At 30.6% G+C, this 16238-nt stretch overlaps 2 protein-coding genes across 3 annotated transcripts; one reads left to right on the top strand and one right to left on the bottom strand.

Moving 5' to 3' along the window:
- Positions 1–132: 132 nt before the first annotated feature.
- Positions 133–1605, bottom strand: LOC145571800 (17.4 kDa class III heat shock protein-like). 2 transcript variants are annotated; one of them, XM_081630839.1, is made up of 3 exons: positions 1457–1605; positions 701–924; positions 134–602 (listed from the first exon to the last, which is right to left on the bottom strand). In XM_081630839.1, exons 2-3 carry the CDS (start codon positions 899–901, stop codon positions 348–350), a joined length of 456 nt encoding a protein of 151 aa, XP_081486965.1. In that variant the 5' UTR covers positions 902–924; positions 1457–1605; the 3' UTR covers positions 134–347. The 2 variants fall into 2 exon arrangements, with proteins under 2 accessions (XP_081486966.1, XP_081486965.1); XM_081630840.1 differs by lacking the exon at positions 1457–1605 and having other exon boundaries at positions 133–602; positions 701–927.
- A 13926-nt stretch (positions 1606–15531) lies between these two features.
- LOC145570738 (auxin-responsive protein SAUR78-like) lies at positions 15532–15909 on the top strand. The gene has a single exon (XM_081629887.1). It carries the CDS (start codon positions 15532–15534, stop codon positions 15907–15909), a length of 378 nt encoding a protein of 125 aa, XP_081486013.1.
- Positions 15910–16238: the final 329 nt, after the last annotated feature.

Raw genomic sequence — 16238 nt, 5'->3', positions numbered from 1 at the left:
TTTTCTGGATTCCAATTTCTTATGCATTTTTTTTGTTCATGATTAATAGTTTAATACTCATAAATAACACTTGCTAGCTGTCGAATTCATGAATCACACAAGCTCATTAGCACTTGGATAACATTAGATACTAATCACAATTTGCCTTTCATATGAAGATGACATTTTAATTCTAGTTCAACAAAATACCAGACTGTAACTTGCTAACATTTGCCTGAACCACATAGTTGATCTAAACACACAGCTAAAGTTATTTTGCTACCAGCTCCTAGCAAAGAACTACAAATCTAACACCCCAAACTCATTACATCCTACTCAAATCGAATTCGCCCTGCTCTATGAACATTTTAGGAGATGGTAACTTGAACAGTCTTAGGCTTAGAGGGAGGGATCTTCTGGACAGTGACAGTAAGAACTCCATTTTCGCATTTAGCCGAAATGGTAGAAGCATCAGCATCTGGAGGTAACCGGAACTTCCTCATCATCTTCTGCGGAAGACTTCTTTCGAGCTTGAGATATTTGCAACCTTCCTCTTCTCCATCTTCCCTCTTCCTCTTCCCATTCGCCTTGACCACTAGTATGTTCTCATCCTCCAGTTGCACCTACATTACAAACATAACACTTGATAAGAACATAACACCTCGAAAGTACTTTTCAACACGAATCGAAATTAGCAATGTAGTTCGAGCTCATGGAGTACCTGAACATCAGACTTGGCGAGGCCGGGGACATCGACGTAGAAAACGTATTCCTTGGGGTTGGAAAGGATATCAGCTAAAGGAGTACTAGTCCTATCTCCAGCATTCATGTCTCGTTTTGTAAACTGGTTCAATACCTTAGTTAAAAGGTCTTGATCATTCATCAAATTTCCAAAACCTCCCATTTCCTCAATTAGTGCCATAATTTCTTGTTACTCGAAAAAACCTGAAAAGCTACTTCAAATTATTAAAAGTCACCACTTCCAAATTAGCTAGCTTTTTACAATAAAAGTTCGGTTAAATGTTTAGCGTACAAGTTCGTTTAGTTTAACATTCACATTAGTAGTTCAAATTACACTATCGACGTGACAATAAATTAATTATTGTGATTTTTTAATACAGTCTTAAAACAAACAAATTACTAAGTTCGGCCCGAATAAACATTACTAGTTCAAATTACACAATCAAAGTGACAAATAGCTCTCTAGGTACAAACAACAAACTCTACGAGTATTATCTAGCACTATATAAACTGAAATAAGTACTCCGTAACACAGTTTAATTTTCAGCATTAACCCACCAAATAAAATTTAAAGCAGAGTACGAAACTCACTAAACAAACATCACAAGACAAATTCATCTAAAAATAAAGGCATGATAATTTATTTTCAAGAATCAAACAATAATTAAGTTTTGATGATCATAAATAAATTAATAACATGATTTTGAGAATTAAAGTGAAGAGATGATGAACTAACCTGTACGAGAAAGTTGGATTGAAATTGGAGTGGATTAAGTGAGGATCGCGTCAAAGAGTGAAGTAGAAATGGAAATGGCGGAATTAAATAATTGGAAGAGAGAATTCTGGATATTTTCCCCAACATTTCTGTTTCTTTCTCGAAACATCTGGAACATTGTGGAGCTGATACGTGTCACATGGAGCCTCGAGGTTTTGTTTTCCATATTACAACTTTTTTTTTTTTTTTTTTTTTTTGGATTTAGAGTGAATTTGTACGGAATTTCATTATTTACTTGTAAACAAATAGAAAAAAGGGATCTAGCTAATTACTTGTCGATTAATTATGATGCATTTGAAAAATTTAGGAATTAATTAGCTGAATCCTGTCCCAAAAAAAAAAAAAAAAAAAAAATCAACTTGGTGAATAAAATCATCATCATTAGATATTAAAGATATTGATTATTAGCGTTGAAGTTTATGTTCACAGCATGATAATTCGAGTGAAATCCATAAAGTGTTGAACTTGGTAGTATTATGACCATATTCGGTAAATGACTTTTTTTGGTGGCTTTTTAGTTAGTTTTGACTTTTTCATGTGGTTAAATAGACAGAAAAAAATGTTTGGTAATTAGATTTTGATTCAGCGAAAAAACTGACTTTTAAGCCAAAATGAAAAATCTGCTATGAGTAGCTTTTTTCGTTGGCTTGTTGGCCCATAAATCATCTAATAAACAGCCAACAGTCACCAACAAAATTTACTAAACTCTTTTATAAGGAAAACTAGATGAAGCCCGTGCGATGCATGGTTTGTTTGAATTTAAATTGTTTGAATTTTTTAAACTAATTTTTTAATATATATATTTATGTGCTAAATTTGTTATATATTTAGATAAAATTCCTAATATCAAAAGATAATATTTTATATTTATTTAATTTAAACTGGGAAATCTCATTCGCCAATTTTGCTTACGTGTCATTTAAATTATTTAATTCTAAAAGAAATTAATAATCTCGTATTTAATTGGCTACCACTAGAATTTATTATCCTATATGGCGCGCTGAAAAAATTAAATCCTACATGGCTCTCTAAAAACTCGAGAAAAAACTCCCCTTATATATATATATATTAGATTGGAACTAATAATCTCACCTTTGTCTTTTCTGCTCAAAACAATCCCACCTTTTCGAATTCCCAGAATAATCCCACCTTTGACCCTCATCTGCTCAAAATGAGCCTTTTAAATTACAACTTGTTCAATAAGTTATTTTTTATTTTTTATTTTTTTTCAATCTCTCATCTCCCACCTTAGCTACACCATAACCACCACCACATCATCACAACCTAACCCCACCACCTTATTTCTCTCTCCTAACCTCAACCACCAGCACCACTAACCCCACCACCTCAACCTCACCACCACTAACCACTAAGGCACTAAACACTAATCGTCGATAGCCCAAAACTCGCCGAAACCCCCTGATCTCCCCCCCTACCAAAGCCGCCGACAGCTCGGAACCACTTGCCCTCCCCTCTCTCACCCTTACCCTCACTTGAACCCACCCAAATCCGCACCCAAAAATCGAAACCCAAACCAAATCGGGGCTTGGCTGGCGAAATTTGACCATCTTCACGAAATTCGACCACTGCAAAAGGGAGATGGGGAAAAGGGAGGTGGTGGCTGGTACGGTGGTGGGGAGATGAGAATGCGGTGGTGGGGAGGTGGGAAGAGAAAATTATTATTATTTTTTAAATTAAAAAAATTAAAATTGGACTAATTAGAAGGTGACATGTGGCAAGTCACCTTCTAAAACAAGTTACCGATTTCACAAACCGGTAAAAGGTCTATTTCAAGAAGATGGGGGTTAAAGGTTGGATTATTTTGGTAATTCGAATAGGTGGAATTGTTTTGAGCAGAAAAGGCAAAGGTAGGATTATTAGTTTCCAATTTTCCCTTTTATAAATAGCTAGCTTAACACAACCAATTTCAAAAGCCATTATAAACAGCCAAACATTTCAGCTAGTCAAACAAGTCAAGTGAACCACCCAACTGCCAACATCCATTTGCCAAACAAGACCTATATCCTACTCGATATTCAACAGAACCATAGTTAAGGCTCAATATAAGACAATAAGTAATAGTATTAGTTCATTAATTATATTTCGTATTATAATGGATTCACTTATCAAATTCTTATGAGTGATAGTTGGATGGTAATAAAAAAAAAATGCTTTTTGTCAAGTCGTGTAGGCAAATTTTCTTCAACCGAGACATTATGAATCATACATGACATTCCTACTTTTATCGGAGTACTAATTATCATCTTATCTCTATCTGTTTTTAACTCATTAATTATCCTATCTTATTAAATCGAGACATTATGAATCATACATGACATGTTCTAAAACTACATCTAATACTTTCCTACACTTCATGCAATTTTGCAATGTTATTTTCATTACATTAATACACATTGAGCAAAATTAACATAAAAGAGGAACAAGAAGACATAATCAAGGGGTTGATAATTGATAAATTGACCATACGCAGAAGAATTTAAAATAGAAAACAGTAATTTTTGATGAAGAGTGACTTGACTCACTTGAGAGTATCTTATTGGGTGTAGGCAATCCATGTGTAGAGAGATTGTGTCTCCTACCAAATTGAAAACTTTTATGCTAATCACCATCAACCTCATCCTAAACACATACCAACTTTATTCTACACCGTGCGGTATGGCTTTACCATTGAGCTTTATGTGTGGACAGAATGTATGTTTAGACTTGGTCGAATAAGTAAGTAGGGTTAGATTGGGGTCGGATAATTTTGAGTTCAGTATATGTCATTCGTGATATTATTCGAGGTATAAATCAGTCGATTTTGAGATTGTTGATTCCCTTTTTTTTTTTTTTTTTGAAAGATTGATTCCCAATTTTGATTTATATATTCTTTTAGCCTCTCTTATATGAGAAACCTATTGAGATGGATAAAATTGAATTACAATATCATGTTATAGGATTAAATCAACCTAAAGCCAAAAGTGATGTTGTAGCTTACTATTGATTTATATACTCTATCATATGATTGGTTACATGATCATAGCTTATCACTTTAATTGCAATTGTTTTGAGTCAGGTCTAAATGGGTCATGTCGAGTTTGACTCAAAATTCAATATGGTAAGTTGGGTCACTTGGCATACTTAGTTAGCTGAAGTATACGAAGTAATTAATAATACTATCCTTAATCGAATTATTCAAAACTTATCATTCAAATGCCATTGATGAAAATGAAAACTAATTACGTAGTACAAGATTCGCAAACAAAGAAATCTTACAATCCTACATAGATGGTCATGAATTAGTAATTCCACATGCAATTTGACTAGAAAATCTTTTTAGGGTACTAATTCTTTGGACTGGTATACTAAGTGAACACTTTGTGGGCCGGGTGGTCGAAGAACAAAAGACTAAAACCCAACTCAAATCTGACTTTCTTGACCACCACCAAAATGCAACTTGCAAGCTCAATATAATTGTTACATGTATGAGTACTTTTTATTTGTTACTCGTACATGATGATAGTAAACCATTGTTTTAATTTAAGTGAGTTGGAGTCTAATAAGATTTCAACCCATCACGGAAATTTTAATATAGTAAATTAGACACTTGATAGTAAGGAAGATGTAAGGGAATTTCTACCACTTAACCATACTTGTGAGGTCTAAGGTAATAGATTTATGAAAAGCGAATCAGTATACTAAACCATTTCATTGTACGTACAAAGCGAATCAACCACCCTCTTTGGCAATTCTTTATGAAAATCATTGTTCTAATTCTAGTTTAATTGGTATAGTACACCATTTCTTTGTACGTATAATTTGTTGAATGCACAAGAGCATGTTTGGTAATTGGTACATCCTACGCGTATATTACTCTTTTACATATTGATCAAGCATATTCAAAAACTATGTTTTCATAAGAGCATGCCTAACTGTTAACCAATTAGGTTGGTTATTAGGAGAGAGAAACTGAAAAAATAATAAAATATTAAAGAGAGAGAAAAAGTTGGGGGAATTTTACAATAACTTGATTATTCTCATAACCGGTTATTTGGGGTTGGTTATGCAATAAAATATTGCAAGTGGGTGGGGTTTTATGACAACCCTTGATGACGTGGCACAAGAGGATTGTGGCACCTGTTTCTTTAATCAATGGCTAAGATTTACTCTGATTTTTATTACTGTTGTAATTTTGTAACGACCATAATTTTTAAAATACAATTCTAAAAAAAAAAAAAACACCAACGGCTCTATTTTATTTTTCTCTATAAAATGAGCCCAATATTGAGGTACTTTGAAACAATTTTTTTTTTAGTGAATATTACTCTCTTTATTATCAAATTGTGTAAGAGATGAATATTCCAAAATCTAATAGAAAAAAAAAACCCACAAAATCTCAAAACTCATCACAACTAATTACTTACTAATTAAATAATATAATGCATTAATTTAAACATAAGTCATTTTATTTAATTAATGTATGCTAATAATAATTATTAGTTTTAATTGATTATTACCAAGTGCATTAGTTATATATGATAGGATTTAAGAGAGATATTGTGTGGTGGGGTTGGGTAAAGGTAGGAGAGAGAAAATGTGTAACCAAAAAGTTGTGGTTAACTATTGGGAGACATTGGTTATTAAATGGGTATAAGAGTGGTTATAGGTGAGGTGGAAGATGTAGAAATTAATAAAATAAGCAATAACCACAATGGTTGTGGGCAACCATTGTATTTGCTCTAAAGAATTGCCAAAGACGGTGGTTGATTTGCTTTGTTGTGGTGGTGAGGTGGGAGGAGGTCAGGGAAGGGGGAGGATAATATGAGGATCATAAACAATAATTCATTTTATAGATCTCCACATCTACGGAGAAAGTTATACGGCCTCCCCATCTTTATTACATATTATTTGAAATAAAAACCCAGATTACTCTTCATTTAATTCGTCTCTAAAAGTTCTTTTAATTTGACTTTTATTTTTCTAAGATGAGAGTATCACCGTCCAAACAGGATGAACATTTAGAGGTAGAGTAGGACTTTAGCATAAGTGGCCTTAGAACCATATAAAGGGGCAAAAGACCTTAAGTAAGCTTAATTATGATGAAATTCTCACCACAATTTGAAACTCGATTACTAAAGATTCCTTTGGTAGCAACTAGACTAGTAAGAGTAGCAACGATGGACCTAACACCTAATCACATGGTTGTGTGATAGACCAAAAATAGCTGCTTGGATGTTAATATACACCTACCTTCTTAGCATTTCCACATTTTCATACAAGTTTAATAATAAATATTTAATTTTCATATATATATATATATATATATATAAGCTTAATAATATATTGATTTCTTAGTATTGACACTACCTGTATTATTTTCTCTTGACTAATTAGTCTAGATGTTCAAAACCACTAAGAATCCAATCATTTAGATTTGCAACCGTCAGGCGTCACCTGCTTTTTGACTATTATATCACTTTCTCCTCCAATTTGTTAATAATACATGCAACAATTTAACATTTTACATTTCGTAACTTTAATAAAATTCCGTTATTACTGAAATTTAGATAAAATAAATGTCACCAAATATAATATAGTGGGTTAATATAATCCAAAAATTCTTAATAATTTTTTTAATATTATAGTAATAATCTCTAATATATAAATGGTTTAAAAATACACGTTAATTAAAATATAAATCAAAATATGACAATAATTGAGATAGATGAAATAGCATTATTGGATGTATAATACTTACTCACGACTCATGTATGTGATTTTTATATATTCAAGTAAAACTATTGATATGATTATACAATAGATATTGTCACGACCTATCGACCATCAATAAAAACCTAGGTCTTGGCAATCAAAACGTATGTAGACAACGGGGTGTGACCACTAGCAATTGAAGTAGCAAATTAAACATCAAGTGATGGGGAGAGTAAAGAAGATAGACTCATAAGAGAAGAATGTAGTTGTAGTTGTACACTTGTACTGTTTGATCATGTCTTGACTCACTCTTCAAGTCGTTATAAAGCCTTCGATATCAGTCATCACCTCTGCAAATTAACGCAGTACAAATAAACAGTGATATATTGAGAGATTGAGATGTTACATGCGATAATTATAATATAATGTTGTGGATATTTCCCATGCTTTGGAAAGGAACAGTGTAGGTCACTCAATTGTAAAATTATTGTCAATATGTTAGCTAGGGAGAGAATTATAAGAGAGGGCGGCTTATTAGACCCCGAATATATTCACTTCATGCATTATATTATGTCACACGTTACAACTTACAAGCTAATTTTGTGGAGTAAGTCAAAATCCTATGTACAACTTTATACGTGCCTCAAGTCGTAACATGGTATTGATTTTAATTGTTTGGTTTTGATAAAATATTAAAAGTTTGTTGAGAGGAAGATGTGGTGGAAAATGTAGCGTGGTTGTTATCAACTAATTAATTAATATGAAATAATAATGAGTGGTACATTTTAGTGAGAATTAAGGTTTGATAAAGCTTATAATTGTTTTCTTATTTGATAAATAAACACAATAATTATTTGGCTATACTTGAATCGAAATTGGATCTCTTTTTAGTTTTTACTTGAAATACTTTGTCATTTATACCTAGCGTTTACCTGAAATATTTGCTCATTTAATATATGAGCAACGAACTATTTGCTCATTTGACAAATGAGTAAAGAAATATTTGCTCATTTGTCAAGTGAGCAAAGAATTGATTGCTCATTTCACAAATGAGCAAAGAAATGCTTGCTGATTTAATGAATGATTGCTCATTTGACAAATGAGCAACTAACTGATTGCTCATTTGTGGCTGATTGCTCATTTCACAAATGAGCAAATAAATGCTAGCTGATTTAATGAATGTTAAAAAAATGTTTGTCCATTTGACAAATGAGCAACTAACTGATTGCTCAATTGACAAATGAGCAACTAACTTTTTGCTCATTTGACAAATGAGCAATTAAGTTGTTGCTCATTTGTTAAATTAGCAACTAAGTATTTGCTCATTTGATAAATGAGCAAAAAATTGTTTGTTCATTTGATAAATGAACAAAAAATTATTTGCTTATTTATTTGATAAAGTAGCAAAGAATTATTTGATCATTTGATAAATGAGCAAAGCAAAACATTGTTTGCTCATTTGATAAATGAGCAAAGAATTGTTTGCTCATTTTGTATATTATGGACAAAGAATTGTTGCGCATTTGACAAAATGAACAAAGAATTGTTGTTCATTTGATAAATGAGAAAAGAATTGTTTACACGTTTGATAAATGAACAGAGAATTGTTTGCTCATGTAGTGATAAATGAAAAAAGAATTATTTGCTCGTTTGATAAATGAACAAAGAATTATTTGCTTATTTGACAAAATGAACAAAGAATTGTTTGCTCAAAAGATTTTTTTTTTTTATTTTTTATTATTATTATTTTTTTGATAAATGAGAAAAGTGGTATTCAGCATACAATTTCAATCACTTGTAACTACCTGAATAACTACCTGACCTTGATACATTCTATATATAATATAAGAGAATCATACCACAAACTCTATCTATGCTAATACTAAAGAAATTTGATATTTATATAGTTTACAGAACTTCTACTGCTAGTATTAATATGAAAAACAAGGATCAAAATTTGGGTTTGCACTATTACTAATCCATTAGCACACCACCTAACATCCCTCGCTCTAACACGCAACAACAACAAACGACACACAGCAACACAAAACTGTTGCCTGACTATAAATAGTCACACCAATAACATAGAGCTCAAGGCAACTGCCCTACATAGCAGCTCCCCACGCAACACCCCAATTGCTTCCACCTAAAACCAGCCCCACAAAGCAGCTCCCCAAGCAACCAAAACAAAATTACCCTTACCGCATTGCAACATCGTACACCCCCAAACGTTGGAAAAAACGCAATTAAAATTACAGCACATACAACAATCAAAATTCGCAAATAAACAAACAAAAACTAGCAAAAAACTGTTTGCAAATAATTGTTTGCTCATTTTGTATATGGACAAGGAATTTTTGCTCATTTGACAAAATGAACAAAGAATTGTTCAAATGAGCAAAGAATTGTTTGCGCGTTTGATAAATGAACAAAATTGTTTGCTCGTTTGATAAATGAACAAAGAATTGTTTGCTCGTTTGATAAATTAACAAAGAATTATTGTTTGCTCATTTTGACAAATGAACAAAGAATTGTCGCTCATTTGATAAATGAACAAAGAATTGTTTGCTCATTTGATAAAATGAGAAAAGAATTATTTGCTCATTTGATAAATAAGCAAAGAATTGTTTGCTCATTTGATAAATGAGCAAAGAATTATTTGGCTCATTTGATGTATGACCTAAAATTTTTTGCTCATTTTATTTTTGTTTGCTCATTTTATTTTTACTATATTACTTTTCATATTTAGTTGCTTATTTTAATTATATTTGCTCATTTAACATATCTTCTATTGAATTTATCAAATTAATCACATTAAGGTTGAATGATATGACCAAAAAAATTACAAATTAAGAACATTCAATAGGAAATTTCACGAAAATTAGCTTTAATTACAGTAAAAGTAACATGCAATAGGAATTTTTTTAATGAAACTCCTAAATTGAGAACACTCAACTCAAAAAATCTACCAAAAATCATAATGTCAAACTCAAATAACCAAAATAAGAGCATTCAAATTCGAAATTTACCGAAACACTAAAATTTGATAATTAGAACATCAAATTCGAAAATTTTGATGAAAATACTAAATTGAGATATTTCTATTCAAAAATTATAATGGAAAACCAAAATTAAGGGCATGATATTCAAAAATTACTTACCAAAATTATGTATAAGTGAACAAGAGGAGAGAGAAAGTATTGATCCTTGAAGCTTCAAGCCATTGATATTCCACCTTCAGCTTAAGAGAGAGAGAAATAAGCTGGATAATTTTTTCTGGAGAGAAAAAGAGGTTATGTTTGATGTTGGGTTTGAGTGGGTTTTATATTTTAATCTCAACTTTTGAATTTCATATAATCTAATGGTTGGTATTGGTTCTCACATAAGTGGTGGTTTTCACATAAAGGGTGGTTCTCACCGTATATATACATCTATTTCGAAATTATTTGGACCGTACTCCTTGAATGATCCTCAAAGTAAACTTTATTTTCGTCAAATGTAATACTGTATAATTTTAGAATCAGAGTAATTATTGATATAAAAAAAGAGCGAGGTAGAATAATCATAATCATTTAAGATTTAACCACTTGAATACACTTTTATTTATTAGCTAGATTTTTTCCCTTTCAATTCCTCATGCAATTTGGATTGAGCCCATATAGAGGCCAGGGCAAAGGGGGCACAGTATAATGTCATTCAATGTCATGTGGTTGAGAAACATGATGATTAATTAGTAATACCAGCTAATTAGTTGATATGTTAATTATTATACGGAATGCTATGTTACTTATAAGTAATGTTCTAAATGTACTTACTTGTTCTAATTAAACATAATAATGTCCGTAACTTTATCCTTTTAACTTAACCTGTATCAATATTAATAGTCACATTAATAGTATAATTTATTGAACCCGTTATATCTACTACACTAAGGTTGTAGCTTCTGGCTCAATTTACTTGAACTAGGCATATTAACTATTGATGATCACATAAACAAAGGCCTTAGAATTAGCAATTATTAGAGCTTATCCGTGCTAAAGCACGGAATATATTAATCATCGGTTATTGCTTTTATTTTTTTCTCAAATTTGACATGAAGAGATTGTATACTTAGAGGAAGTTATTGTGTTAATGTAGGAAATTATGATAAGTTATAGTTTTTAAAAAAAAAAAAAGAAGAAGAAATTTGAAAGTAGGAAAGTTAATACTCCATAAGATTTAAGGATTGAGAGTTTGGAGGCTTTTCATTTAAAATTGTAAAATTGATTGTGCAATTATATAAAAGATATCTCATTTGATAGAATACATTTGCGTCTCTTTGACACTTTAATAACTATTGATGCAATAATCTTTTGCTTGCCAATAATGTGTCTCAAAGTAAGGTACAAGGTTTTGAAGCAAAATTATAGAGTTACTTGATTTATACGTTTTTTGCACACCTATTGCTTGTTATTATGGAGCTAACTCTATCGGTTAAAGTACAATTTTGAGTGATAATATTCTGCTTTGTAAATCGGGTATAATTATAAATAAGAATAACATGCATCTTTTTTCTAACATGCATCAAGGAAATTAGTTTTGCCATGATGAGAATTAATCCCGAAATCACCTTAAACCGTGAAAGGAGCTGTAACCACTTGAGGTATCACTCACTCTATGTATCATAAGTTTGTAGCTATATATAAACTATATTCTAATATTGTGAAACTAGGAATCGTCACATCAAGGACAACTAGCAAGTGCGCAAATATCATTGGTTTTCTATTTCTTCTATATATTGAATTGAAGTATTATATCCTACCTGTTACGATGATTAAACTCAGCTCACAATAAGAAAACGTGCACTTGATGAAAAATCATTTAATAGAAGATATTTATAATTTGTAAATCACACGTGAATTGAAATAATAAATAATAACTAATACGAAGTATATATTTCGTATAATATTTTTGAACAGTGATGGGTTACTCCACCTGCCTTTTCATCGTTGTTATAAGAAGAAACTATTAGACTCTCCTTCAACACAAATTAAACTTGTGCGCACGTGTGTATGTCAATTGAAGAATTATCGTATAATTTGACCAACGCTTTGCTTATTAATTATCATTTTGAGAGGTTGATGATCAACGTGTCTGTGATAGACTCGAAATACCAAAACGTGTTTATCCTTTTCAAATTATATTAATTAAAAACTCCTAATTAATTCATGTAATAAGATCGATGATCTTACAAGCAAGGTAAGACCACCACGAATTTAGTATATTCTTCATAACTAATAATTATAATAACTAATAGGGAAAATTGATATATAAAAACTAAAAAAATAAATAAAAAATAAGTAATAAAAAGAATTTACAATAAGCATAACCAATTAGTTTTAATCTTTTCTTAATTACTAACACTATTTATATTTTTAATGACCATTCTTTATTAGTCAAAATACTTACATACTTCTATATTACTTGTATTTGTTATTTTGTTAATTATCAAATGTGTTGTTGTCATCATGTAACTTTACTTGAATACCCTTAAACCGTCTTATAAAGAGTACGTACCATAGAACATAACGTGAATAGTATTTTTTGTGGAGAGATTGACTCATCGATGATTGTATGAGTTGATTGTAGCCAAATATCTAAAATAGAAGAAGTGCGTGGTATATATGGAACTATGGAAGGGTAATTATGGGGTGTACCAAAGCCAGCTAGGTGTATCGTATGTTAGTAATTCCATTGATGGGATCAGATCATGAGAAAGACAGATAGATGCATCACTACCATGAATTTATAATTCTACATTTTTTTTTGCTTTCTTACGTTTGACATATTTATTTATCTTAAAGCTATTAGGTCGTTTTCACTTAATTACACTTTTTCTCTTTTACAAAATTATAATTATAAAGAAAAAAAAAATAATGCATGGCCAACTAAGGTTTTGAAGATTGAGTATCTAACTTAAGATTGGTGGACTGTATTAAGGATCTTACCTTGGTATCAAATCGATCCATGATGATTAGATTCTTATTATTATTGCAAATTAATAATAATACTAATACTAATACTAATAATAATAATAATAATAACATAAATTTTTATATGTGATTGGTTAGTAATAATTAATAATAATAAAAAAAAAATCTGTAATAATTATCGTTATTATTATGTAATTGATGAGAATGAAGAATAAGATCCTGTAAATAATCTCTTAGAAGCGGGAGGGAGCTCTAACCACTTGAGTTATCCCTCACTCTCGGATCCTGTAAATAAGTTTGATAGATATATGAACATGGGAATATAATTGTTCTTTAAAATAATGTTTAAAAAAATAGAGCAATTCTAATTATTTGAGCAAGAATGATAAATGAGACCCTGTGAGTAAAATACAAATATGAACATGGGAATGTGATTGTTCTTTTAAATAATGTAAAAATTTAGAACAACTATAATTATTTTAAATGATGTGATTTACTTGTATTTCGTAGCTTCTTATCCACCACAAAACTCTGAATAATAAAATTTATTTCAAAGAAACTTAAATTTCAGCCAAGCAATTTAATTAATCTTAGATGCAATATGCAAATTTCAAATCCATTCCAATGACTTTGTAGAATCACAAATAATGGATCAGCATTATGACGAACCAAATGTACCCAAATAGGGCACGCAATCAGGAATTAGTATTAAGAGCAATGAAATAAGAGCAATGAAATTCCTTGTATATGCAAATTCCAAACGTTGAAGGAATATGCCTTAATTGAAACAATGGTCGTTAGTGTATGTACTGTACTTTCGACATTTTATAGTTCTTCCCACATACTAAAGGTGCGTTCTATTCACCTGATTTTTACTTATTTGAACTTATTAGACTTTATTAAAACTTATTTGAGTTGTAATTTGAACTTGAATAATCCTTATTATAACTTTTTTTTTTCCCCTTCAATTATGATAAAAGTTGCTAAGTTTAAATAAGTAATCATATGATAAAAAGTACTCATTTTTCAATTTAATTACAACTAATATAAGCTCTAATAAGGTATAGATTCATTCAAGTAATAAGTCCAAGTGATAAATTATGATAAGTTATCCTCAAAAAATATATGGACTAAAATAAATCATGATAAGTTCAATAGAGTTCATTTGAGTTCAGATAAATTCATATATTAATGATAGTCAAGTAAATAAAACGTACCCTTAGACAATTGAATAAAATTTGTAAATTTTGTAAGCGAGTCATTAGGATTAAATTTTGAGAAAAGAACTAAAATGCACCAAATCATTACTTTAAATAGCATGTCAGTACAATGAATATGCTTATAAACCATTATCCTAGTTATTTCTAAGATTCAATGAATCTGGTTATAAAGTTCCAAACTTCTCATCCATATACTCACATTCTCCAAACCCTATCCCTTAATTAAGATTAGGTTATAAATTTAGTTCCAATCAGGAAAAAAAAATGCAAATTGCATCAAAAAATGAAATCATGGATTTTAGTACCACGCCCACAAAATGGATCATGTTACAATACATTGCATATGATTATATAAATTATAACTATGAACTTATGAAGAAACATATTACTGTCAATTTCTTTCCTAAGTAGAATTTACTTTTAGATGAGATCGTTTCACATTGATTTATCCTAACAAGATAACCCAAAAGGTGAGTATACTGTAACAAATTACACCTAAAACAATAAAAACAAGTATTCTCTCCGTTCCTATTTGATAGTCATTTTTGGACAATTTTCACGGGAATTAATAAACATGAATAAGAAACAGCAAAAGTACATTGAAAAAGTAAATTTACATTGAATATACAAAAAAAGTAGAGAGAGAAAGTAATTAAAGTACATGGGAAAACAAAATTTACATGAAAAAGTTAAATTTGTACAAATATATTTGCAAATTGAAGAGAATCTTGGTAAAAAAATTAATATTAATAGTACTTGAAAAAAGCAAATATGACTAATATTTTAGGACACCAAAAATAAAATAAGTAACTATCAAATAAGGATGAAGGGGGTATCATAAATCATAATCCCCTCAAAGATTTAGCCCAACAAGTACCAGCTGGGTGTATCCTGTAGGTCCCCCCTTAAGTATCCAGCTAAAATCCCAACACACATCCCTTTATTGGGTCCACATTTTCTTATTCAACAAATAATAAAAACTTAAATATAAAAAAATTTCATTCTATATATACCCATCTACAACTTTACTCCTTCCTACATTCTCATTTTCTCACAATTCTCATACTCCCAACTTCTCCATACATTCTCTCATCTTCACCTCCCCAAAATATCAGAAACGGCCCTTAAGATCATGGCGAAAGCAGGAAAGCTAACTAAGCTACGGTCAGCATTGAAAAAGATGAACTCATTTAGTAAGCTGCGACGCGAGAGTAGCGTAAACTCTACACCCGCACCCTCCGATGACTGCCACGTGTCATCAACCCACAACATTGGCAGTGGGCTTCACACAGTGTACGTTGGCAAGTCACTCCGACGTTACCACGTCACATCTGAGGTGCTTGATCATCCGGTTATTCAAGAGCTTGTTGATAGATCGGACGGCTGTGATGAAGAGACCATAGTAATTGGTTGTGAAGTCGTTTTATTTGAACATTTGTTATGGATGTTGCAAAATATTGACTCACAATCTGAATCTCTAGAAGATTTGGTTGGCTTATATGCTTATTAATTATATTTTCATTTTTTTTTTTTATATTTTTTTGAGGAAAAAAAAAATCCCATTTATTTGAAAATGGGTTTTTTTTGGGGGGTAAGTACGTAGGGCTTTAGAATGTATATTATGCTTTATTTATTTGATTATATTCTTGCTTAAAGAAAATTCTTTTTATTAGAGTTAAAAAGCTTTAGGCAGGATAGAAAAAGTAGAAAAAAGAAAAATAAAATAAGAAAATCCAGAAGAATTTTGGAATTTTTTAAATTATTCGAGTGATTAAAGATTATTATTATTGTATTGCTACCATATTGTATGCATTATTATTAATGGTATCAAATATTGAT

This window comes from Chenopodium album, chromosome 12 (assembly GCF_948465745.1).
Source record: "Chenopodium album chromosome 12, dcCheAlbu1.1, whole genome shotgun sequence".
Classification (NCBI taxonomy): domain Eukaryota; kingdom Viridiplantae; phylum Streptophyta; class Magnoliopsida; order Caryophyllales; family Amaranthaceae; genus Chenopodium; species Chenopodium album.
The sequence above is the reverse complement of the archived record's forward strand: the minus strand, read 5'-3'. Positions and strand labels throughout refer to the sequence as shown.

Coding starts and splice junctions, on each gene's coding strand:
- LOC145571800 (XM_081630839.1), bottom strand. CDS start 901: ATGGCACTAATTGAGGAAATGGGAGGTTTTGGAAATTTGATGAATGAT. Junction 603..700: donor TCGCCAAGTCTGATGTTCAG/GTACTCCATGAG, acceptor TTTGTAATGTAG/GTGCAACTGGAGGATGAGAA.
- LOC145570738 (XM_081629887.1), top strand. CDS start 15,532: ATGGCGAAAGCAGGAAAGCTAACTAAGCTACGGTCAGCATTGAAAAAG.